The 26,573-nt window shown below is 43.9% G+C and overlaps 1 protein-coding gene across 7 annotated transcripts in view; it reads right to left on the bottom strand.

Moving 5' to 3' along the window:
• The window catches only part of LOC126426991 (zinc finger protein 431-like), a 183,579-nt gene that overhangs the window by 150,153 nt on the left and 6,853 nt on the right, over nucleotides 1–26,573 (bottom strand). For all 7 annotated transcript variants that reach the window (XM_050089147.1, XM_050089150.1, XM_050089148.1 and 4 more), the window contains 3 exons: nucleotides 15,823–15,885; nucleotides 1,074–1,166; nucleotides 70–150 (listed from right to left, as the gene is read on the bottom strand). In XM_050089147.1, the coding sequence (XP_049945104.1) occupies nucleotides 70–150; nucleotides 1,074–1,166; nucleotides 15,823–15,885 (237 nt within the window). The remainder of the gene's footprint in view (nucleotides 1–69; nucleotides 151–1,073; nucleotides 1,167–15,822; nucleotides 15,886–26,573) is intronic.

Here is a 26,573-nt window from a genome sequence, read left to right as displayed (position 1 = left end):
CATCTTTTACTCTACACACTTAACAAAAGACTTGAATACATGCAATACATCAGAGATGTAAATACTTACAGTATTCTCAGTTATATTTAATTCAGGATCCTCCTTGATAAAATCAGTGGACAAAGATATTCCCAATGGATCTTCAACAGACTGAAAGAAGAACACAATCTGTGAATTATAACTGCTTGCTATCTTCTGTGTGTATATGACAGCTCTCAATATTCTTTTCTCATTAGTATCATCCAACTTTGAAGAGATTCTTATCAATTGGGAAGAGAGTGTGTCAGAATGCATTCATATCAGTTCTATTGCCCCTGATTTTGCTATCAGCCATTGTGCAGTACTTATTTGGCATACTTTCACTTTCTATTCCTGTCACATAATCCACTCTGATTTCAGAGGCACTATGGCCTACTCTATCGGATGGTTGTACTCCCATATACAAATTTGATATATGTGTGTGGCAACATTTCAAAATTAAACTCAGATAATATAAAGATGCAAATAATCTTCCAACAGTAAACCCATAAACAAGAGGAATTTTTGGTCATTAATCAAATGAATGTGGCATTCCACACATTATCATCAAAATTACCCAAATTTAATGTTATTTACACAGCTTCTTGCCATATCACCATGTATTTTCAGTGCCTGCTCTTTAGGGAACAATGCAAATTTATGTCATGTGTACCGGAGGAAAATCATAAGGAATTCCACAGCACAATTTCAGTAATGATGTAAATACTACAGTGAATAGTGACTGGGAACTCTAGAATATACACCCATCACATGTCATAGTTCCACATATGTTACAGCACTGACACAGAGGTGTAACAAGATTAACAATTACTTCCAAGAGGAAGTCTTCCTTGCTCCGTTTACACCAAATATGTACTTAAGGCATTCATTACATAGAATCACAATAAAAAATTAATGCAACAGTAATGGTTCATAAAGATATGCTTGTTACAAGTGCTGTTAAAATACTATTGGTAATACCCTACAAATAACACATCTAACTAGAGTTTCTTACTACACTTCCTGCACAATTCAGTGCTTGTGTGAAAACTTACATTATGCTCAGATCCAGAAGCATGGCGTTTCAGTTCAGGGTCTTGCTTTACACAAACACTAGGGTCGCCAGCCTTTAATGGGTCTTCAAGAAACTGAAAAACAAAGAAAGTGACGTATCAGGGCATCTGTCTCTTGTTCCTACATGGCACTGTCATACAGGGGGAGAGAGGAGGACGAGACCGGGCGGTGGTGGTGGGGAGGGCGGAATGGGAGACAGGGCCTGGGGGCGGGGAGTGGGGGCGGGAAACAGGGTGTGGAGGGGGTGGGAGACAGGGTGTGGGGGTGGGGGAGGGGTAGTGGGGAGGGTAGTGGGAGATAGGGCGTGAGGGGGGGTAGTGGGAGATAGGGCGTGAGGGGGGGTAGTGGGAGATGGGGCGTGGGACGGGGGGGGCTTATGTGAGACGGGGTGAGGGGCGGGGGGGGTAGTGGTAGACGGGACGGGGAGACGGGGCGTGTAGGGGAGGGCGAGGCGGGGCGTGGTGGCGGGGGCGGGGAGGCGGGGCGTGGTGGCGGGGTCAGGGAGGCGGGGCGTGGTGGCGGGGAGGCAGGTCATGGGGGCGGGAGGCGTAGCGGGGGGGCAGGGAGGGGGGCAGCGGGGCAGGGCTGGGGGTGCAGCGAGACAGGGCAGGATCAAAATGCTGTCTGTCCCCTTGGACATGTCCAAAAGAACAGACAACACATGCATATTTGACATTCTGAGCTTAGATATGAATAAAAATTTATTTTGCAGCGATAGTGATTCCTTCCATTTATGTTTAACCAAAAATATGTAACTTTACCTCGGGCTAACTTTCATGACCTTCTTTAGTCAACAATCCCTGCTCCTTGAATGTAGCATTATTGAGCAGCCAAATTCTGCCTGAAATAACACCCATAGCCCTCAAAATCAATTAGCATGTATGCATTAGGTTACCGTTACTTGAAACAAAGGTGAAGCCCGTACATTATTTGACTGCTAACAATACCCTGATTTAATCAGGGTTGTTTCAGAATCAAGTTACATATGAAGGGCTTATTTCAATAGTGGTACAAGTCCATTTTTGTTCATCTTGAGATACAGAGTCCTAAAGTTAAATGAGTGCTGCAAAATCTGCAGTTGAGATACCACTAATATACTCAAGCACATGGGTTCTTGCTAGACACGGACCTTTCTCTCTCTTTGTTTGGATCATTAATTTCAGAAGCATTATAAGCAGATAAGTGGAAGTAATGGACTTGTACCACTATTGAAATAAGCCCTTCATATGTAGCTCTCTCTCTCTCTCTCTCTCTCTCTCTCTCTCTCTCTCTCTCTCTCTCTCTCGTTTTATGATTACATTCCTTCCATGCTTTTGTAGTAAAGAGGTGCAATCCCATATTTTAGTAACTTTAAAGTGTATTCATGGTCTGTTGCACAGATCTTAATTCTTTTGAATGAAAAGCTACACAGTGCAATAATGCATTAGCCTCCACTGGTGAAACATCAGAACAATAGCAAGCTACATATATAGCTTTCTCTGTGTGTTTTACTGTTAATTCTTGAATAGCAGTACTGGAATGGATATAATGTGTGCACACTATGTGCAGATGGAGGAGCTGGCCTCAGTTCACCAACAGCTGAAGATGCGTTTTGCCATGTTCAGCAGCATTCAGGCTGCTGCCTATTGTAGTAGTGGGGGCCGAGAATCTGGCTCATCACATAGGATGCCTAAGGTGTCACCTATTTTGCCCACTGGCTCTGTTGTCAAGACACCTTGTGGTGTACCCAATGTGGCTGAGTTGTGCTCCCCAAATGGTGAGGGATGGGTCGTAACAGTTTGCACTGTTTGAGGCAGAGAGTGATGTGGAGGCTGCCTCACCCATTGACCCTGTGAGTGGACTGGCAGGTGTTCATTCATCAGGGTCCAGACAGGCCCAAGTGGAGAGAAGTTTTCTAGTTTATCAGGACCTCCAACGTCAAACGCATTATGGAGCTCCTTAGGGAAATGGCATCCAGACTGGAAATGAATCCTATGTGTACTGAATATGTCTGCCATGGAGCCTCATCTGAGATGTGGAAAATGTCCTGCCTGTGGCTACGAAACACACAGGGTGTGGCTGTCTACAAGTTGTGGCTGATGTTGGTTTTTTTTTTTTTTTGTTTATGGTTTTACGGCGCAAAACTTCTATGGTCATTAGCGCCCAGCCCGTGACGTAGAAAACAGGAAAAAAAACGAAATTTAAAATCAGCAGCAATGGGAACAAAGTCATAAAATTTGAGAAACTAAAGGCAGAAGGAATGCTTAAAAATCCACTATAGAAAGGGGTTGGTTGTCCCCCAAAAAAAGGGCTTCAAATGACTGACGTCATTTCACTGTCACTAATAAACTGTAGAACGCCATCAGCTGAGCGCGTGTCATCTGCTAAAATCGACGATAGATCAGGCGATAGCTGTAGATGGGAGCGTAACGGATTAAAATAGGGGCATTCAATTAAAAGGTGTCTGACCGTCCACGGCTGAGAGCAGTGGGGACAGAGTGGGGGAGGATCACCGCTGAAAAGATGTCGATGACTAAAAAGACAGTGCCCTATCCGGAGTCTAGCTAAAATTACCTCCTCCCGACGACGCGATCGGGAGGAAGAGGTCCATGCGCAAGGAAGGGCTTTCACTTCCCGCAATTTATTATGGGGAAGTGTTGACCAATGCGCATGCCATAAATGAGCAACTTGGCGACATAAACCGCTCCGTAGATCGGTAAACGGAAGAGACTGAATAGCTGGCCGAGGAAGAGAGACTGCAGCCTTGGCCGCTATATCGGCCGCCTCATTTCCACAGATACCAGCGTGTCCTGGGAGCCAGAGGAACGCCACTGAGACGCCCCCCAGGTGGAGCAAGCGCAGACAGTCCTGAATCCGGTGGACCAGAGGGTGCACAGGGTAAAGAGCTTGGAGACTTAGGAGAGAGCTGAGAGAATCTGAGCAGATTACGTACTGTATCCGCTGATGGCGGCGGATGTAGTGGACAGCCTGGAGAATAGCGTAAAGCTCCGCAGTATAAACCGAACACTGGTCGGGAAGCCGAAGGTGATTTGGGGTGTCGCCAACAATATAGGCACTCCCTACACCTAACGATGTTTTCGAGCCATCGGTGTAAATAAATGTGGCTTCCGTCATTTGTGCACATAGAGCAGCAAATGCCCGACGGTAAACAAGTGTAGGGGTACCATCCTTGGGAAATTGACATAGGTCTCTGAGCAAGTCGATCCGGGGACAGAGCCAAGGCGGTGCTGTACCCCAAGTTGTCAAGAAGGTTTTAGGAAAGCGGAAGGAAAGAGAATGGAGCAGTTGACGGAAGCAGACTCCCGGGGGTAGTAGGGAGGAGGAGCGGCCTGCATACCCGACATCAAGGGAGGCGTCGAAAAAAACGTCATGGGCTGGATTAGCAGGCATGGAAGACAAATGGCTAGCATAACGACTCAGAAGGACTGCCCGCCGATTGGATAGCGGAGGTTCAGCAGTCTCAGCATAAAGGCTTTCCACAGGGCTGGTGTAAAAAGCTCCAGACACTAAACGTAATCCACGGTGGTGGAGAGAGTCGAGACGCCGAAGAATAGACGGCCGAGCAGAGGAGTAGACTATGCTTCCATAATCCAATTTCGAGCGCACTAAGGCGCGATAGAGGCGGAGAAGGACCACTCGGTCTGCTCCCCAAGAGGTGCCATTCAGGACACGGAGGGTGTTAAGGGAACGCAGACAGCGAGCCGAAAGATAGGAAACGTGGGAGGACCAGCACAGTTTTCTGTCAAACATAAGACCCAAGAATTTAGCGACGTCGGAAAACGGAAGGTTGACAGGACCTAGATGTAAGGAGGGCGGAAGAAACTCCTTACGTCGCCAAAAATTAACACAAACGGTCTTACTGGGTGAGAAACGGAAGCCGGTTTCGATGCTCCACGAGTGGAGGCGATCGAGACATCCTTGAAGACGTCTTTCCAGAAGGCTGGTCCGTTGAGAGCTGTAGTAGATCGCAAAATCGTCCACAAAGAGGGAGCCCGAGACATCAGGAAGGAGACAATCCATAATTGGATTAATGGCAATGGCAAACAGTACAACACTCAGCACGGAGCCCTGGGGTACCCCGTTTTCTTGGGAGAAAGTACGGGATAGAGTAGTGTTCACCCGCACCCTAAATGTGCGCTCTGCCATAAATTCGCGAAGAAAAAGGGGCAGCCGGCCTCGAAAGCCCCAAGAGAACAGTGTGCGGAGGATGCCTGTCCTCCAACAGGTATCGTATGCTCTCTCCAGATCAAAAAATATTGCTACCGTTTGGCGTTTCCGGAGGAAATTGTTCATGATATAAGTGGAGAGAGCAACAAGATGGTCAACGGCAGAACGATGTTGTCGGAATCCGCATTGGGCTGGTGTTAAAAGACTGCGGGATTCCAGCCACCAAGCTAAACGGTAATTCACCATACGCTCCAAAACCTTACAGACACTACTCGTGAGAGAAATGGGGCGATAGCTAGAGGGGAGATGTTTGTCCTTTCCAGGTTTCAGAACGGGAACGACAATAGCTTCCCGCCATCGCCTGGGAAAGGTACTGTCGGTCCAAATTCGATTATAAAGGCGAAGGAGGTAGCGCAGGCTATGGGTTGATAAATGCAGCAACATTTGGACATGGATACCATCCGGTCCTGGGGCGGAGGAGCGAGAAGAAGAGAGTGCATGTTGGAGTTCGCGCATGGAGAAAACAGTATTGTAGCTTTCGCGATTTTGAGAGGAGAAAGCAAGATGTCGCACTTCCGCTGCACGTTTCTTCGGCAGAAACGCCGGCGGGTAATTTGAAGAGCTCGAAATCTCAGCAAAGTGCTGACCCAATGAGTTAGAAATTGCGACGGGGTCCACTAAGGTATCATGCGCGACAGTGAGCCCAGAGACCGGGGAGAAACTAGGCGCGCCTGAGAACCGTCGAAGCCGACTCCAAACTTCCGAGGAGGGAGTGAAGGTGTTAAATGAGCTAATAAAGAATTGCCAGCTTGCCTTCTTGCTATCGCGGATGACGCGACGGCATCGCGCACGGAGCTGCTTATATCGGATACAGTTGGCCAAAGTTGGATGGTGACGGAAAATGCGAAGAGCACGTCGCCGCTCACGTATTGCGTCACGGCATGCCTCGTTCCACCAAGGAACTGGGGGGCGCCGGGGCAATTCGGAGGTGCGTGGTATTGAACGTTCCGCAGCTGTGAGAATAACGTCGGTAAAATGTGTGACCTCATCGTCGACGCTGGGAAAGCGACGGTCATCGAATGTCGCTAGAGACGAAAAAAGTGTACAATCGGCTTGGGCAAACTTCCAGCGTCGCGAGCGCATATATGGCAGTTGAGGCTGCAGTCGAAGGACACATGGAAAGTGGTCACTCGAGTGCGTATCATCAAGGGCGAACCATTCGAAGCGCCGGGCTAGCGGAACAGTACCGACCGCAAGGTCCAAATGAGATAAATTTGCCGTGGAGGCAGACAAAAATGTGGGGACCCCAGTGTTGAGGCAGACTAGATCCGCTTGGTGGAAGACGTCTAGCAATAGTGAGCCACGTGGACAAGGATGTGGAGATCCCCAAAGCGGGTGGTGGGCATTGAAGTCCCCAACCAGCAAATAGGGGGGTGGAAGCTGATCAAGAAGATGAAGGAGATCAGCTCGTGCCAGTGGTGTAGACGATGGAATGTATACCGTACATAGAGAGAACGTGTATCCAGAAAGGGAAAGACGGACGGCGACAGCTTGGAAGGAACTGTTTAAGGGGATTGGGTGATAATGGAGAGTATCATGGAGCAGAATCATGAGTCCTCCATGGGCTGGAGTGCCTTCAACAGAGGGGAGGTCATATCGGACGGACTGAAAATGAGGGAGAACAAAGCGGTCATGGGGACGCAGCTTTGTTTCCTGAAGACAGAAGATGACCGGCGAGTAGGATCGTAAGAGGATCGACAATTCATCCCGATTGGCGCGAATGCCGCGGATATTCCAGTGGATAATGGACATAGGGTGAACAGAAAATGGAGAAACGTGACCAAGGGTGCTGTCAACTCAACGACTGCTCAGAGCTTGCGACTGACCGCATGGAATGGCATTCAGTCGAAGGCAGAAGATCCTGATCCATAGGTTGGTCAGGAGCAGCTCCTGCCACCAACGATCGGCCAGTTGACCGGCCACCAGCAGTGCGCCTCGGCGACACGGAAGATGGCCGAGGGCGATTTCCGCCAGGTGGTGCTGTAGTTGGGACACGCCTTGGCGGAGAAGGAGAGGAACTGTGTTTCTTCGTAGCCTTCTTGGAGGTATAATGTTTAGAGGAAGGAGGAACCGATGGTTGTGAAGTTGCAGTACGTAAAAACTCTTCACGAGAATGCTCTTTTTTCGAAGACTTGGCGTCTGACTTTTGGGCTCGAGATTTAGCAGAACCCGACGAAGGGTGAGCCATAGAGTGGGCAGGCGAAAGTGGTGAGGTTGAACGGGCGATCTTTGCGCTGGCCGATCTGACGACCGTGGTACTAAATGTGAGGTCACAAGTCTGCGTGGCCGCCTCCTTTATTGGCCGAGGAGAAGCAAGGACAGTGCTGTATTTTCCTTTCTGAGGCACGGTGGGCTGTCGACTGGCGAGTAACTTTCGAGCAGCAAAGGTCGACACCTTTTCCTTCACTCTTATTTCCTGGATGAGCTTTTCATCCTTAAAAACGGGGCAATCTCGAGCGGAAGCAGCGTGGTCACCCATACAGTTGATGCAGTGAGGGGATGGAGGTGGACAAGCACCCTCATGGGCATCCTTGCCACACGTAACACATTTGGCCGGATTGGAACAGGACTGGCTGGTGTGATTGAACCGCTGACATCGATAGCAACGCGTAGGGTTTGGGACATAAGGGCGAACGGAAATTATCTCATAGCCTGCTTTGATTTTTGATGGGAGTTGAACTTTGTCAAATGTCAAGAAGACAGTGCGGGTTGGAATGATGTTCGAGTCAACCCTTTTCATAACCCGATGAACAGCGGTGACGCCCTGGTCAGACAGGTAGTGCTGAATTTCTTCGTCAGACAGTCCATCGAGGGAGCGTGTATAAACGACTCCACGCGAGGAATTTAAGGTACGGTGCGGTTCCACCCGGACAGGGAACGTGTGGAGCAGAGAAGTACGCAGCAATTTTTGAGCCTGGAGGGCACTGTGTGTTTCTAACAACAGGGTACCATTCCGTAATCTGGAACAAGACTTTACAGGACCCGCAATTGCGTCGACACCTTTCTGAATAATGAAAGGGTTGACCGTGGAAAAGTCGTGACCTACGTCAGACCGAGAAACAACAAGGAACTGTGGCAACGATGGAAGAACCGTCTGTGGCTGAGACTCAGTGAACTGACGTTTGTGAGCAGACATAGTGGAAGGTGAGGAAACCATTGCGGAAGAATCCCCCATGATTACCGGCGTCTCCGATGGCGCGCTCCTCCCTTGTGGGGGCCCTCACCGAGGGCACACCCGCCTTAAGTGATTGTTCACACCTCAGGTCACACCTCCCGACAAACGGACGGAGGGACCAATCGGCACTTTCGGAAGGTATCAGCTCGGGTAATCACCACTCCCTGGGCCTGGCCTTTACCAGGGGGTACGTACGGGTCCTACCTGTCTACCCGGGGCGGGGAATTACGCGTTACCCCGTCACCGGCTACGCATGGAAGTGCGTGGGTCGGCCTTCAGACACGCACAGGGAGGAAGAAAGAGAAAGGGAAAGGAAAGAAGAGGGGGTCTCAAACGCCACAGCGGAGAAAAGGGTAAAGAGAAGAGGTAAGGAAAAGAGAAGGACAAAGGAAGGAAGAAGACATACAAGCAAGGAAGAAGAAGAATGCGGTACATTTACAAGCGTCCGTCTCCGGACGTAGGCGCAAACCATACTCCCAGAGGGGGAGAAAGTGAAGGAAAGAGCCAGAGGTGAGGGGGGGGGGGTGAAGACAGGGGATGGGGAAGGATGCGGAAAGGGAAGGTATGCAGCCCGGAAAGGAAGGAAGGCCACATTAGCTCGGGGCCCCGTGCTCGCTATGCACGTATCCACAAAAGAGTTGTGGATCCTCTGGGGGGGCTGATGTTGGTGCCAATGACACCCATCGTTTGGGTTCTGAGGCCACCTTCAGTTTATATTGAGAGGTAGCAGAAATGGCGAAGAGCCCTTGTGTCACACATGAGTGCATGCAGCGCACACAGTTTGTATCAGCATTCCCAGAATTGATTCAAGTCCTTTGGTTTGGCGTGAGTGGAGGGACTCAACCAAAGGCTTCATCGATTCTTTGACTGCCCAAACTGCAGACTGCTGGAAATGCGTTATGAGGTGGAGAATTGTAGAAATACTTGATGGGTCAGTGGTGCACTACACAAAGCAAGCGTTTTTTGGGCTAGGCAGTTGTTTGAGGTCCTCTGATGAATGCACGCTAGTCAGACTGCATACAAAGTAAAGACCATACTACCATCAACATGTTAACAGTAAATTCTTGATGTATTTGTAGTTCCTGAATGTAATGCCCTCCAAGAAAGCTGTTATGTTCAAAATACGTTTGGACCAAAGCTGGCTGAAACATTGAGCAGAAACCCTTGAAATATTTAGCAAGCCATGGAATGTACACTGAAGAGACAGATGACACACCTGTGGGATGGTAGCATCAGAAGAGCGGAGGGGAGACGAAGGGCAAGAATGAATATGGGTGAAATTTGTACAATTAATGAAAGCGCATGCTATTGGTGGTAACCCCCAAACAGTAGTGAAAGTAGGATTCTCAGACTCAATAATATTCTTATATTGCCAACATATATAACTATTCTTAAAATACTTTTTACCACAAATAAGTAGGCAGTTATGCAAACATTCATTTTCATTCCATATGTTTTGTGGATTAGCTATGACTGTTGCACACCATCACAAGAGAAGGTACTTGTATAGTTTACAATGTGGTAATGGCAGGTACATCCCACCTATCCATTTGTACCATTCAGTTCTAATGTATCTTACTGTTTTCACGTAATTTAAGGCATAAAGTAATGACTAACTGCATAGCAGAAGTACTAAGTCATTGAAAGGCACATCAACTTTGCTAGCTTTCCCACAGATACTGCTTCAGAACTATGGTCTCATTTTACAGGCTGACTACATTGTGGCAGCACTGTGGAGAAGCAGACTAAACAGTTTCACATGACCAGAAATAATGGGATCCATTTCCATTCTTGCAGATGAATTGATTTTTTTTTCAAGAGCCGTCATACAGGATCACAAAATCATTCAAGAAGATTTTTGCACCAACTAGGTATGTCTGTAGTTTTGCACGTATTTCCTGTGACTTTTCTTAAAAGCTGGAATGACCTTTGCCTGTTTGTATACATGTGCAAACCACTGTTCCATAAATGAACAATTCGAATGGCAGAAAGGTGTCAGTTCAGCACCGTTTTTTGTGTAACTGAATCTGCTAACTACACTTTATGGTCATGTGACCTCTGGTGTGTTCATCATCTACTTTTGGAGTGCATTCCATATGGAGTTATAAGGATTATAGCTCTGGACTTTACTGCAAAGTGCTTCTGCCTTTTTCTAGTACTTGGTGGCTCAATGGGTAATTGTGACACTGCAAATCCAAAGGTCCTTGATCATTGAACAGCAGGTACTTTGTAACTAGTTGGGTAAATCAGTTCAGATGTGGAAAGAGGGTAAAGCACATAGTAGTCAGTAGGACTGTGTGTAGTAGAGAACTCCGGTGTTTAAAACCTCCAGGCTGATGACAGCTTTACCTCTAGTTTATATTTATGTTTAGCTTTCAGCCATGTATTCTCTTCATGACACAAGCAGATGACTGATCCTTGGCTCTGTCACATACGCCAGTTAACAACTTATTAGCCTTACAAATGGGCTTACCAAACTTATAAAGCTTGAGAATGCATTTCACATGGAATCTGCAGCTTGATTATCTTCTTTCTGGCTACTGTGCATGTACATTTGCATTAAAACTGTGCAAGCCACCAAGCGGTGCATCGTGGATGGCATCTATTACCACAGCAACAACAATTACTACTACTACGCACTTCTATGCTGTTCTATACGTAGTGTCCCTTACAAATGAACCACAGTTTTCAAAATACAAAAAAAGTTGATTATTCCCCATCCTACTACCATCCTTACGTGCTTGTTCCACTTTATATCACTTCGCAATGTTATGGTTGAAATGGCTCTGAGCACTATGGGACTTAACTTCTGAGGTCATCAGTCCCCTAGAACTTAGAACTACTTAAACCTAACTAACCCAAGGACATCACACACATCCATGCCCACGGCAGTATTCAAACCTGCAACTGTAGCAGTCACACGGCTCCAGACTGTAGCGCCTAGAACTGCTCGGCCATTCCGGCCGGCCCCTGCAATGTTATACCTAAACATTTTATTGACCAGACTGTCAAGCTGTAGAGTACTGATGTTGTATACAACATTATGGGATTGTTTTTCCTACTCATCTGCAGTTACTTGAATATTTCTGCATCTGCCATTCATCACACCACATAAAAAGTTTGTCCAAGTCATTTTGTATCCTTGTAGTCACTTAGTGATGATCCTTCCCCACACACAATGCCATTAGCAAACAGGCACAGAATGCTGCTCATCGGATCATTTCATATACAGGGTGATTCAAAAATGCATGTAAATATTTTAAGGGTGTATTTGTGAGGTAAATATAAGACAAAAATGTTCTATAAATGTTTTTCCATAAACGTTTAATTCCAGAGTTATCGTTAAATACGAAAGTCATGTCCGTATCAAAACGACGGCAGTGCAAGCAGCAGGATGCCATATTCTGGTACGTAATTCACATACGTATCTCCCAACAGTTGGTTCGAAACTGCATGAATAGTGTTTGTTTTTGTTTGCACGTGATGTTTACTCCTACTGTACGGAAGATGGCGCTGATGTTGTTGGTAACGGAAAAGTACGTCCTGTCGTTCATTCATCGTCGGAAGGCTAAAGGTTTCGTGCACATGATGTACTCAAACAGTGAGTATGCTGATATGCACCTTGTGTATGGTGCAGCAGATGGAAATGCACTTGCAGCAAGACGAAGGTACAGTGAGCTGTTTCCAGGAAGACGGTTACCAAGTCATCAGACGTTTGTATCTGTGGACAGACGTATGCGGGAGTATGGCATTCGTCCTGGGCCACATTCAGGTCGACCACTTGAGCATGCAGTGAACGTCGAGGAACATGTTTTGGACCTGGTAGACCAAGATCCATCTATCAGTACGAGACAAATTAGTGCAGCTGTACGACTTCCACAATCTACTGTATGGCGGCTGCTTCGGAGACAACAGTTGCATCCATTTCACCTGCAAAAAGTGCACGAATTGACACCTGAAGACTATCCTCGCCGTCAGCAATTCTGCCAGTGGTTACAAGAGCGTCATTTGAATGATCCAATGTTCATTCGGCGGATATTATTCACAGATGAGGCCATGTTTACTCGTGCGGGTGTAATCAATTCGCATAATATGCACCAGTGGGCTGTCGAGAATCCTGGCGCGAGAATTGTGCGTGGATATCAACATCAATTCTCCATAAACATTTGGTGTGGTATTGTGGGGAATTACTTACTCGGACCTCATGTTCTGCCTCCAAGGCTGAATGGGCACGCGTACTGCGAATTTTTGGAGGGAGAATTGCCTGGATTGTTACAGGATGTCCCTCTTGCAACACGAGCCACCATGTGGTTTATGCACGATGGTGCTCCCGCCCATTACAGCCGCAACGTAAGGGCGTACCTCAATTCTGCGTATCCACATCGATGGATAGGTCGCGGAGGACCAATTGCTTGGCCAGCCAGATCACCTGACCTGAACCCTTTAGACTTTTATTTATGGGGCCGACTAAAGACATTGGTGTATTCTTCTGCAGTACCGAACAGAGAAGTGCTACAACAAAGAATTGAAGGTGGTTGTGAAATTATTCGTGGAGAGTTGAACGGACTGTGTAATGTGCAGAGATCATTGATGCGATGAGCACGGGTCTGTCTGCAAGTTCAGGGACAGCATTTTGAACATGCATTGCATTAAGATTTGTGCAAATACAGTACAGTACAGTACAGTCTGTAAAATGCTTCAATTTTCCTTAGTTATTGTGCATTGCTGTAGTTCAATCAACAGGACCTAAATTAATACAGTGTTCGCGAGGAATTGTTTCAGTTTGTTACGTCACGTTTATTTATCAGTTTGCGTTGTTAGTCCAAATGCACTGTAATTAAACTGTGAACTCTGGGAATTAAATACCTTACGTTGTATTGAATGTATTATCCTGTTTTGTTCATAACTCTGTAATAAGCCAAGTATGGAAAAAATTGTATAGAACATTTTTGTCTTATATTTACCTCACAAATACACCCTTGAAATATTTACATGCATTTTTGAATCACCCTGTACAGATATGGCACCATTCTCTGTGGCACTATTGATGATACTCTTGTCTCAGAAAAAAACAGTTGCTGTTGAGATCAAAGTACTGGCCTCTGTTACTTGAGAGGTCTTTGCACCATTCATATATCGGGGAACCTATTCCATATGCTCATACCTCTATTTACAGTATGCAGTGGTGCACTGTTCAAATACTTTCTGGAAATATAGGAATGTGGAATCTTGCCTGTTGCCCATCATCCATGGTTCACAGTATGTAATTTGATAGAAGACCAAGATGAGTACTGCACAAAATCAATGCTGATTTGTGGATAAAAACTTTTCTGTCTTAAAGAAATTAATTATATTTGAACTGAGGATATGTTCAGGAACTCTGGAGCAAATAATCATTATGATATTGCTCTGTAATTTTGCAGGTACATTCTTTTACCATTCTTATATACAGAAGCCACCTGAACTTTTTCCCAGCTGCCCGAGTCTTTGCACTAGGCGAGAGATTTCAAATAAATGCAAGCTAAGTATGAGGAAAATGCTGTAGAGTACTCTCTGGGCATATGATTTGTGATCCTGTTTGGACATGGCGACTATTATGTTTTCAACTCTTCCAGTTGCTTCTCTACTCCAGGGATCCTATTACTATGTTCCTAATACAGGAGTCTGTGTGACAGTGAAACAACAATATGTTGGTATGATCCTCCTGCACAAACTTGATAACTAAATACAGAGAGGGGTTAGTGACCACCTTCTGCTTTCCTCCAAAGCCACACCAGACTGGTCAATGACTGCCTGGATAGAAGTCTTTGACCAGAAATGTCTCGTGTTCTCTGTAAAATCTGTTGCGCATGTATGATGGTGGTAGTTGTATGCTTCACGCATAGATCTTTTTACGGACAGAAGAATTTCCATTAGCACTTGGCTGTCACCACTGTGCATACTTTTTTGAACTGAGAGTACAACAGTCTGCTTCCTCAGTGTTTTCCCACAGTGGGTCTTTCCCGTCTGTAATCCAGTTACTCACCACATACTTATTCAGCGTGTGATTTACAGTCCATTTAGTGTTTGTCCATCTTCTTCTATGTAGATCATATTGGAAGTAAATGACATTCTCATTGTTTAAATGGGATGTTAACAACTACTTACCTGCTCTTTCTAGCAAATCTATTCACCTAGCCCTCTTAAAGGATTCATTAACTTCATTTACCATCCAGAAAGAGATTTTCACTCTGCAGCGGAGTGTGCGCTGATATAAAACTTCCTGGCAGATTAAAACTGTGTGCCGGGCCGAGACTCGAACTCAGGACCTTTGCCTTTCGCGGGCAAGTGCTCTACCATCTGAACTACCCAAGCACCACTCACGCCCCGTCCTCACAGCTTTACTTCTGCCAGTACTTCGTCTCCTACCTTCCAAGCTTTACAGAAGCTCTCCTCCGAACCTTGCAGAAGTAAAGCTGTGAGGATGGGGCGTGAGTCGTGCTTGGGTAGCTCAGATGGTAGAGTACTTGCCCGTGAAAGGCAAAGGTCCCGAGTTCAAGTCTCAGTCCGGCACACAGTTTTAATCTGCCAGGAAGTTTCATTTACCTCTGTCGCTGTGCTGGCATCATGATCACTAGCCCCTTTCTGTACTAATAGTATCTGTAAGGACAAGCCTGTTTATAGTTGCAGTATTTCAACTATTTCAATTTTGTGTGGGCTGTTAAACCAGCAGCTTAAGACAGCTTTCAGAAAACGGTTCTAAAGTACTTCACAAGACTGCCTGTCCACACCACTTGCAATGTATGCTCAGACATCTTAGTCTCTACTCAGTAGGTTAGGATCACCTACTTTTTCTGCACTACTTTGTGTAGATATTCCTTCAATGATTCTGTAACTGTCACAGCAGTATCACATGGCGAATAAAAACATCCAATGCTGGAGTTCACATACATGGAACCATTAAGGGAACTACTCATTAAAACAGGAAATCATAGCTTGAGTCTTGGGACTTGGTACCAATTTTCATATAACTTCATCAATGCTATCTCATTTAATTTTTATTTGCACTTATATTGTAAAGAAGCAATTCTACAAACTCACAAACTACTTCACCTGCTCAAAGATAATGTTTAAATCCATATGGGTAAAGTGTAACAAAATATTCTATTTTACCGGTTTCCTCGTTTCCAACCTGGAGCATACTGTAATACTGTAACCCTTGTTATCTTTACCCTAAAGTAAAAACAGGACTGCTAAAGTGAATACACACACAATTGATTACCATCTCATTATTTTCACCACAACTAAACAAGATTACTTCCACGTAGTCATATAAATTCTAAAATTACCTCTTTATTCACACCCTCCTCCAACTCTTCTTTTACATTCAAGCTGCATGGATAATCTTGGCCCTGTGGCAAAAATAACAAACTGTAATAAGTACTTTTAAGCAGTCACAGTCCTCCCATATTATATAAAATATATCACACAGATAAACCCCAACCATCACACTACTTTATAACTAAATAGTAGTTATTGTTAAGTGTTCTCTTTTGAGTTCAAAATTCTGAGTGGCGATTTCACTATGGTATACTTCAATGGGAGGCAGCAAAAAATTGTAAGACTGATTAATGACAATGCCCTTGAAAATTCATTATGATCTTTCATTTCAGCCTTCTCCCTATGCTATTGTTTTCAATCATATTTTCTAGCTTCATTATCTACATATGCATATAATGGTAGTGTAATGAAGTAAAATAACACAGCTACTACCTGAAACAATGACTTCAATGTTGTTCATAAAATCAATGTTGTTCATATCAAATTACAATACAGTTTAAACCAACTGTGTGGGGGAGCAGAAACTGGACTGTCAAGTGCCACATCACTCATACTACTTTTATGATCAGAATAATAAAATGTCTAGAACAGTTACATCAAAACCTTGTTGCACTGAATGCTTATTTATGATAAAATTATTAAACGCACACACCCTACGTTGGCACACTACTTAATACTATTCTAACTTCATGAATTCCTTTTGGTGGGACAAGCACGTTTCTAACAGAACAAAAAGAGAGAGTAGGCTACAGGCTACACCAGTCCTATTCTGTGGATCTGAACTATGGGTTTTACTTGCTAATCTCAAAAGAAGACAAAGTTCTGGAAAGATTATTTATGGAACAGCACCAGCATATCATGACTGAAATGAGAACAAATGAAACAGTGATAGCATAGGAAGAAAATCATTAAACTGATATTGGGATCTGTTGAGGATGTTAGATAATTAGCAGCCAAAGAATAATTTTTTATTGGAAATCGTCTTACTGATAGAAACAAAGTATACCACTTAACTTTCAGAAAGAGTATATCGACAAAATAATGAAGCAAAATGGTGTACGCAAAGAAGATGCCTTGAAGAGAGATGCTGGGCAAAAGATACAAAGACATCTTATTAATTGATTTTTGTATTAATTAACTGCCTACAATAATACTAATATACTAGTACAAATAATGATCATTATGATTTTATTATTATTACTATCTGAGGCATGGCGGGGTACCTCTTTGAATTCCCATCCTGCACCTGGTGATGTCACTTCTTTGGCTTGGAGCTTGGGGCGCCATGGGGCACGATAAGAGCCACGTAGGGTACGTCAACAGTATTTGCCATTCAGCCACAATTGACAGAATGGATGACTAATAGCCCTTCAAAAGTTCTGTCAAGTTAATAATTGCAGACACATGTGTTAATGAAAGACAGTACATTGGTGTGGTCTTGGCTATCTGTATTTGCTATTTGTTCTTCTCTGTGGAAGTCACAATATGCAACAAGCTTTCTCATCTGAAAAACTGCGCGATTTCAGTTGTGTTGCATGACTTAATACCTTGTGGCATTGCCTTGGAAGGGGTTAGGGCAGTGTCTAGCAACTAGACAAGCTTGTTATTGCTATTCAATTCCCCATGTTTAGCAGTGGATTCGATGATTTGGTAATCCTGAATACTGTTTTCAGCGTGACCATGTTTAGCCTTAGACCGAGTTATTGATGAGAATCATGTGACGAGTCCATTGATCTATCCAACTATCGTGGCCGTGCAGTTGTATTAAGTGAGAATGACAGTGGAATTTAGACGCTCCTTAGTCTGCTCCAGTTTTCTACTGTTGTGGCACACTTTGATTGTTTTGGACTTGGACTCAGGGCATGCTTATCATGCTGTGGCTGTTAACATTGCCTCCGTATATCGGCCTCAGGGAATTCACCACTGCCAGCTACCGATAGGCTGCCTTCACTCAAGTTGCGTAAATCACTATTCGAAATTTGTACTAAAATTTTGTACATTTTGATTTTTGGGGGTTTGTTGGGTCGAGTGCCTTTGCTGTACATACTGTCGAGCACTGTTAGAATGGTCACATGCTGATCATCTCTATGTGAATCACACGTCACTTCAGATGTCATCCAGATTTGTGAAAATATAGCCTGTTGGTAAGTAACAGGCACATTTGACGCTCAGAGGCTGGAACAAGCAAAAGTGTGTAAAACCATCAAGTGTTACTGAGCTCTGAATGTTTTTCGTGTTCGTTCACTGGCCATTTGTGAGGTGGAGAGTGAAAGAAATTTATTCCATCTCTGGGTGAGTTACTGCTTACCAGATTTAATTGTTCAAGTGTTTGGTATTTTAAAGTTGTCATGAAGTGAGCATTTCTCACCTGTTATTTATTTACTGCTACAAGTAGGTTCTGACTACTAATTACTAGTTCTCCTTTTTAAAGGGTGTTCTTGAGCTGCTATGCATGCACATTCACATACTGAATCACTTAGGGATTTTCTACAGTATGCCTTAATAGAATTTTCACTGTGTCTGAAGCCAGTTATATCGATCGGTGCACGCTCATTCTCTTTTTAATTACTTAACTGCTCACTGGTGCAAGATTTAGAAACTTGCTCTGTCTGTCTGCCTGAAGGTAGCTCTAGAAATCAGTGCACCTGTTTACTTTATTAAATTATCTAGATGCAATTGGAGGTGTATTTTAAGAATTTCCTTTTTCTAGGGGTCCCGAGGCAGCTATAAACTGCTCTGTCTTCCAGTATAGCTATTCAGTTTTAACCTTTGAGATGAGTTATGCTTCTGTGTTGTCTTAAAGAGCCATCTGTTTCCATATAATTATTTGTTGAAGCATTTTCTCATTTGCGGTTTGTGAAGATGGAAATTTTGAATCTAAAATCTAAGAACTGGTGTCAGACACAGCTTTAGTCGTTAACTATTGCTTTATTTAAATTGTCACTAAACTAAGGTGTGTAATGTCTTAAATTTGAAAGTTCGGAGTGGTGTTTGTAATCCTGCTAATGTATCTGACTTTAGTTATTATTCTTAAATAAAAACATTTTAATAAACAATGGAGACTCATGTGAACCCCAATCCATCTAGTCGTTCCACTTAATTTCCCCTTTTCCTGCTGGATGTTTGGTTGGTAACAGGCAATGGTTATTTTCCTGGAAGTAAAGGGGGAAGGTGTCATACTGTCATTCACCACGAGGTGTGTGTTTGCAGGTATCCACTGCGGAACATGGGGTCCCACAACTGTCCCAGTTTGTCCTCATTGAAAAATCAACAGTTTATCTACGAATTAAAAGTTTGTCAGCTTCCATGTAAGGGCGGTGTGCCCAACTTGTGGATGACCCCTTGGTGATTAGTACCAACTGCACCATGGAGGTACATGTTGCACTAGCTGCCTGAGCTGTGGCCATGACAATCTTATGTCAGAATGTAGTGTGTTTAGAAAGTAGTCAGCCCCATCATAAGCAAATACATATAATTCAGGCACAATTGATCCATTGGGATAATCACTTGTGCGGTATTGCACAATGTAATCTCTATTCTGAGCATATTACATTAGCTCTGCAGTTACAGGGACAGCTGCCTTTATTTAGACAAATTAGGAGCAATAGGTGGTGAACAAGATTCTCCCACCGACATAACTGCTGGAAGTAGTAGGAATGCTACGGACACCTATAAGGACCTCAGGAGAATTCATTTGGGAAATTACCATACCAAATAATGTTACTGCTGCAAGCTATAATGGAACTTTCAATGTAGAATTTAAAGACAGGTAAAATCCATCATATGGATCATGGTCAAATTTATGTTTCATGCTGACACTTTGGCCATCACTGACAATGTTGTTGTTCAGATGCTGTACCCCCTGTGTTAAGCCATGTTTTCAATCGAATTTTACATGAAAGTGCAACATCAAGGGAGTTGTAAAAATCAATTATTGGCCTGAAATTGTCACCTCATATTAAGAGGCTACTCAGGCATAAACATTTTTGGCTATTGCAGTTTCCTCATGAACCTTTTCCTAGGTTCATAGATGAATGCATATGACCATTCCATACCTGGAATTGCAAGTCACAGAGATACAAATACTCAATAACATATTACAGAAAATGTGGCCACAGGACTGTTCATGGATTACCTTCGCTAATGAATGCACATCTTTTACTGAATTAGAGGCTTTGGTGTCTGCTATTGAAGTCTGAGTTTTGCAGACCAGCAGTGATGGGGGTTTAAGTGCCATTATCAGGATGGGGATTGAGATTCCAAGTAATTTAAAAGGGGACCACCCATAAGGAAAAAGTGTAGAATGTGTTTCCAGTGTAACAAAGATTGGCATTTTGTATGGCGATGTCTGGTGACATAGAAGGAGAATCAAACAGCCGACATCACACAGAATGGAAGAGGCACGGTAGTGTTCTACTGCCTAAGGGCTGGATCTGTGCCAAGTCCGAGGTACGGGAACCCCTGCCTTATTTTTGGGTACAACTTAACCAGGAACGAATGTGCACCCCCCTCAACTCTGGTAGTTCAGTTTCTCGTTTAGATTATCTGTGGCATTTGAAGTTCTGCCATACCTGTCAATTGCCTTGTTTGCATCCGTCCTCCCAATGTTGAGCTCTCACTGGGCACACGTTGCCTCTGGTTGGCAAAACTGAGTATTGGAAAATTTTCTTGGCCTGTAAAGTGGATAGTAAGTAAAAATCTTTCAGTGAACTTAATTTTGCAGTGTGTTTTTGTAAGTGGTAGTGGGTTTGTGCTAGTTTGTCAAGGCAGGGTTGTTTATTTTAAATTTAACCCAGCTGAAACATTCACATTGTGCTCCTGTCAGGTTGCCACAGGAATTCATAGTGTGTTACTGCAATGTTTGCCATTTCAGCTCAGTCACCTTCATCCAGTAGAGGTGATGCTGGTACTGGAAGTTTTTGATCGGTTACCACAGATGTTAACTAACAGATTGGACATCACTGATAAAATCCAGTACAAGATTTGCCTTACAAATGACATTCCAGAGAGGTTTTCTCCATCCCTCAACTTCAGCCTATGCTTCTACCATATTCTCAGTATCTATGGGCAGCAATGGGGTGTTTCATCCTGTTGTGGGTTATGGTGCAGTTAATGAGAACGCAGTTTTGGAATCTGTGCCACTTCCCAATCTGCATAATCGTTTACTTGGTTCAGTCAGGCTCAGTATTTTGCTGTCCTGGATCTCAATCTCGCATATTATCAGATCATGTTAACAGAGGATTTCAAGTATATTACCGCCTGCTGTACAGATTGGAACCTCCACAATTTTAACAGGGTGCCCTTTGGTTTTCCAACGGGAGTTACCATTATGTCTTGCCATCTAGATTGTGTTTTTGGTGATTTCACATTCAAGTGTGTCTCTAATTACCTAGATGGCATGGTTGTTTACTGTTCTAGTCTGTCTGAAAACCTGCAACATCTTGAGGCAGTTCTGGTTTACCAGAGGGAGGTGGGACTTACTGTGAAGCCATCTAAAATGACTCTGGGACATAGGTTTCATCCTTGGGACATCTTAGTTTCACTGATTGGATTGAAATTGACCAGGAGCGTACTAGTGATTTGCGAAAATTTCCAGCTCCTAGAAATAAGAAAGCTGTGGCACGGTTCATAGGCATGACAAATTTTTTCGAAAGTCTGTGCCGAATTTTATTAAATTAGTGGGGTGCCTTAACGATTTAAGAAATTTCACATGGGATGAAAGTCATCCAGAATCTTCTGAAGCCATTAAGGTGGTGCTTAGTAACCCACTAGTATTAGACATACCAAATTTTGAGGTCATGTTCTTCTTGCAGACAGACACCTAATTCTTCTGGAGTAGAAAGTGGTAGCTGTCCTCCTACAGGAACAGAATGGCAGGGGAGGTGTTGCATGTTGATGCCCTATAGCAAAGCACCTTGGGAACTTTCACCTGCGGAGATGAAATATTCCATGTATGAATGGGAAGCCTTGGTGGTTATGTTTGCCCTTAAGAAATTCAGATTTTATTTTGAAGACCAGGAATTTTGTTTAGAGACTGACAATCAAGCTCTTAGTTAGGTTTTGGCTTATTATTTCCATAATAACCTCTTAGGCATTTATAAAACTGTTGTCAAGATCAGACGACACATCACCTGGTCCTCCCTGTATAAGCAAGGCTGGAGGTTGGTGGGGTCAAGATCACTCAACATGTCACCTGGTCCTCCCTGAATAAGGCTGTCCAGAGGTTGGTGGAGGAGTGTGAGAGCCGTAAGGGAGCTGAGCTGAACTTGAATTCCCTCAAGTGGCTCTTAGAGCCTACCTGTTAGGAATGCCTGATGGATTAACTTTGTATGGATTATATAGGTCCACTTCATCAAGTGTGTGTGTGTATTAGGCACCTACTAGTTATCATGGATGACTTTTCTCGTTTTTTTGACACATTCCGAGCAGAGAAATGACATTCCTGGCAGCTGGCCAGCATTTGTTATGAATTTTTTCTGTTTCCAGGCCACCGAGGATGCTTGATAGCTTCTGTTTCCCAGCTATTTGTGAGGTTCTGCTTTGATAATGGAATTAAAGATGTGACCACAAATCCTTTTACCAGCATACTTTGCTGACCAGGTGAACTGCAAGTTGAAGGCTGTGCTTATCTTTCACAACAAGGCTCAGACAAAGTGGCTCAATTTTATCTTTAACACTGCACAACCCAAGTCCCTGGAGGCTGCTCCAGTATCCCTTATGTTAGCACATCCAGTCAATTTTCCTCTTGTCAACCTGTAGTCAATCAATGATTTGCTTCAAGAACAAGTCACCCTAGCAGTAACACAGCACAACTGGAGCCAGGCTAGACATAATACCAAAATTGCCTGTCACAGGTTATCCATCTGTTAGTAAGGGGCTAAACGGTTCATTGGAAACGCTGGGGACACAGTGTTAGTCCGAAACCCTAATATTGCTGAAAAGGGGGAGTTAGGGTTCGATAGCAAGCTAGCTCCTCAGTTGTTGGGACCCTGTTAGATTGTCAGGGTGGTGAGTTCGGCAAACCTCCTGGTTCTGAATTTATGGACGAGTAAAGCCTCACACATGCACATTACTCATCTCAAGGAGAGGCATATGTAAAGCTCTCCTTAATGGTGGGGACGGGGGATTTTGGTTTGGTGGAGGAGGCTGAACCACAGTGGGCTCCCTCTTCGAATTCTCACAGCTCAGAGCTCGTGGCACCAGTGGGCATTGTGGAGCAACAATGGGTGTAGAGGAACAGCAGTGGATCTCACGGGCAGTCGGTGTCTTAAAGTTGGACTGGAGGGTGAGTCATGCAGGGCTCGTGGGCAGCATGTACTGTTTAGCCGAACTTTATGTGGCAGTATCATTATACCATCACAATCATTACAATAATACAACCTTCTTTCAATAATGGTAACTGCCATAGGCTGATCAGCCCAAGATTATCATCACTCATCTAAAAGCTGGTATGTACACCTCTGGCACAGACAACAGTAGGGAGACATAGTGGCACAGAAGCAATGAGGCCTTCATAGATCACTGGAGGAAGTTGGAACCATATTTATACAATCAGGCCACTTCATTCCCATAAATTCTGGAAGGGGGGATGATCTCTGACGTTATGTTAAATCACATCCCAGATCTGTTCAACCAGGTTCAGGGCTGGCGAGTTGGGTGGCCAACACATCAATTGGAACTCACCACTGTGTTCCTGAAACCACTCAATCACACTCCTGGCCTTGTGAAATGGTGCATTGTTTTCATGAAAAATGCCACACTCAATGCAAATACTTTCAGAAAAGACTTCCTGACACTTAAACGTTTACTCAATGGGAAACATGATCGTCACAAAGGAGTGGACCTAACATGAACCATGGACCGTGGCACTGGTAGCGAGGCTTGTGTGCCTCAGCAATACAGATAGTCGTTCCGTAGGTGCAACCCCAACGGAGGGGTATCTGTTGTGGGGCCAGACAAACATGTGGTCCCTTAAGAGGGGCAGCAGTCTTTTCAGTAGTTGCAGGGGCGACAGTCAGGATGAATGACTGATCTGGTCTTGTAACATTAACCAAAACAGCCTTGCTGTGCTGGTACTGTAAACGGATGAAAGCAAGGGGAAACTATAGCCTTAATTTTTCACGAGGGGATGCAACTTTACTGTCCATTAAATGATGATGGTGTCCTCTTCAGGTAAAATATTCCGGAAGTCAAATAGTCCCCCATTCAGATCTCCAGGATGACATCGTTATCAGGGGACAGAAAACTTATGTTCTACAAATTGGAACATGGAATGTCAGACCCTTTAATCAGGCAGGCAGGTTAGAAAATTTAAAAAGGGAAATGGATAGGGTAAAGATAAATACGGTGGGAATTGGTTAAGTTTGATGGCATGAGGAATAAGAGTTCTGGTCAGATGAATACAGGATTATAAATACAAAATCATATAGGGGTAATGGAGGAGTAGGTTTAAAAATGAATAAAAAACAGGAGTGTGGGTAAGCTACTATGAACAGCATAGTGAATGCAGTATTGTAGCCAAGATAGACACAAAGCCCACACTTACCACAGTAGTACAAGTTCATATGCCAACTAGGTCCCCAGATGATGAAGAGATTAAAGAAATGTATGATGAGATAAAAGAAATTATTCAGATAACGAAGGGAGACGAAAATTTAATAGACATAGGGGATTGGAATTCAATAGTAGGAAAAGGAAGAGAAGGAAAAGGAGGAGGTGACTATGGAATGTGGGTAAGGAATGAAAGAGGAAGCCGTCTGGTAGAATTTTGCATAGAGCACAACTTCATCATACACTATGTGCTGAAAAGCTTCGGGCCACTCCCAAAAACTTACTTTCACATATTTGGTGCGTTGTGCTGCCACCTACTCCATATCAGAGACCTCAGTAGTCATTATACATCGTGAGAGAGCAAAATGGGGCGCTCTGCGGAGCTCATTGACTTTGAATGTGGTCAGATGATAGGGTGTCATTGGTGTCACATGTCTGTATGCGAGCTTTCCACACTCCTGAACATTCCTACGTCCACTGTTTCTGATGAGATAGTGAAGTGGAAGCATGAAGGGACACATGCAGCATAAAAGCATACAGGCCAATCTTGTCTGCTGACTGAAAGATACCGCCGACATTTGGAGAAGGTTGCAATGTGTAATAAGCAGATATCTATCCAGACCTGAAAGAACTGCAAAAAGGTAGGAATTGTAAGAGATGGGATCTGGATAAAGTGAAAGGATCAGAGATCGTAGAGTGTTTCAGAAAGCACTAGGGAACCATTGACAAGGACATGGGTAAGAGATACAGCAGAAGAGGAAGGGTAGCTTTGAGAGATATCTAGTGAAAGTAGCAGAGGATCAAGTAGGTAAAAAGATGAGGCTAGTAGAAATCCTTGGGTAACAGAGGAGATACTGAGTTTAATAGATGAATGGTGAAAATATAAAAATGCAGTAAATGAAGCAGGCTGAAAGGAATACAAACGTCTCAAAAATGAGATCGACAGGAAGTGGAGAATGGCTCAGCAGGGATGGTAACAGGACAAATTTTAGGATGTAGAGGCATATATGACTAGGGGCAAGACAAACACTGCCTACTGGAATACTGAAGAGACCTATAGAAGGTCTATACAAGGGCGATGCACTTGCGGGCAATATTTTGAAAATGGAAGAGAACGTAGATGAGGATGAAATGGGAGATACGATACTGCATGAAGAATTTGACAGTACTGAAAGACATAAGTTGAAACAAGGCCCTGGGAGGAGACAACATCCATTAAAACTACTGATAGCCTTGGGACAGCCAGCCTTGAAAAAAACTCTGCCATCTGGTCAGAAAAATGTATGAGACAGGCAAAATACCCCCAAACTACAAGAAGAATATAATAATTGCAATTCCAAAGAAAGCAAATGTTGACAGGCATGAAAATTACCGATCTATCAGTTTAATAAGTCATAGCTGTAGAATACTAACATGAATTCTGTACAGTCGAATGGAAAAACTGGTAGGTGCTGACCTCAGGGAAGATTAGTTTCGATTCCGTAGAAACGTTGGAACACGTGAGGCAATACCGACCCTATGATTTATCTTAGATGATAGATGAAGGAAAGGCAAACCTACATTTCTAGTATTTGTAAACTTAAAGAAAGCTTTCGACAATGTTGACTGGCATACTCTCTTTCAATTCTGAAGGTGGCAGTCGTCAAATGCAGGGAGTGAAAGGCTATTTACAATTTGTACAGAAACCAGATGGCAGTTATAAAAGGGGAGGAGCGAAAGGAAAGCAGTGGTTGGGAAGGGAGTGAGACAGGGTTTTAGCCTATCCCTGGTGTCGCTTAGTCTGCATATTGAGCAAGCAATAAAGGGAACAAATGAAAAATTTTGAGTAGGAATTAAAATCCAGGGAGGAGAAATAAAAACTTTGAGGTTAGTCAATGACATTGTAATTCTGTCAGAGACAGTAAAGGGCCTGGAAGATCAGTTGAACAGAATGGACAGCACATTCAAAGAGGGATATAAGACGAACATCAACAAAAGCAAAACAAGAATAATGGAATGTAGTCAAATTAAATTGGGTGATGATGACAGAATTACATTATGAAATAAGACAATTAAGGTAATAGATAAGTTTTGCTATTTGGGGAGCAAAATAACTGACGAAGGTTGAAGTGGAGAGAATATAAAACGTAGTCTGGCAGTGCCAAGGACAGCACTTCTGAAGGAGAGAAATTTGTTCACATTGAGTATACATTTAAGTGTCAGGAAGTCT

Source organism: Schistocerca serialis, chromosome 11 (assembly GCF_023864345.2).
Source record: "Schistocerca serialis cubense isolate TAMUIC-IGC-003099 chromosome 11, iqSchSeri2.2, whole genome shotgun sequence".
Taxonomy (NCBI): Eukaryota; Metazoa; Arthropoda; class Insecta; order Orthoptera; family Acrididae; genus Schistocerca; species Schistocerca serialis.
Note: the sequence above shows the minus strand (reverse complement) of the source record. Positions and strands in the feature narration are given on the sequence as shown.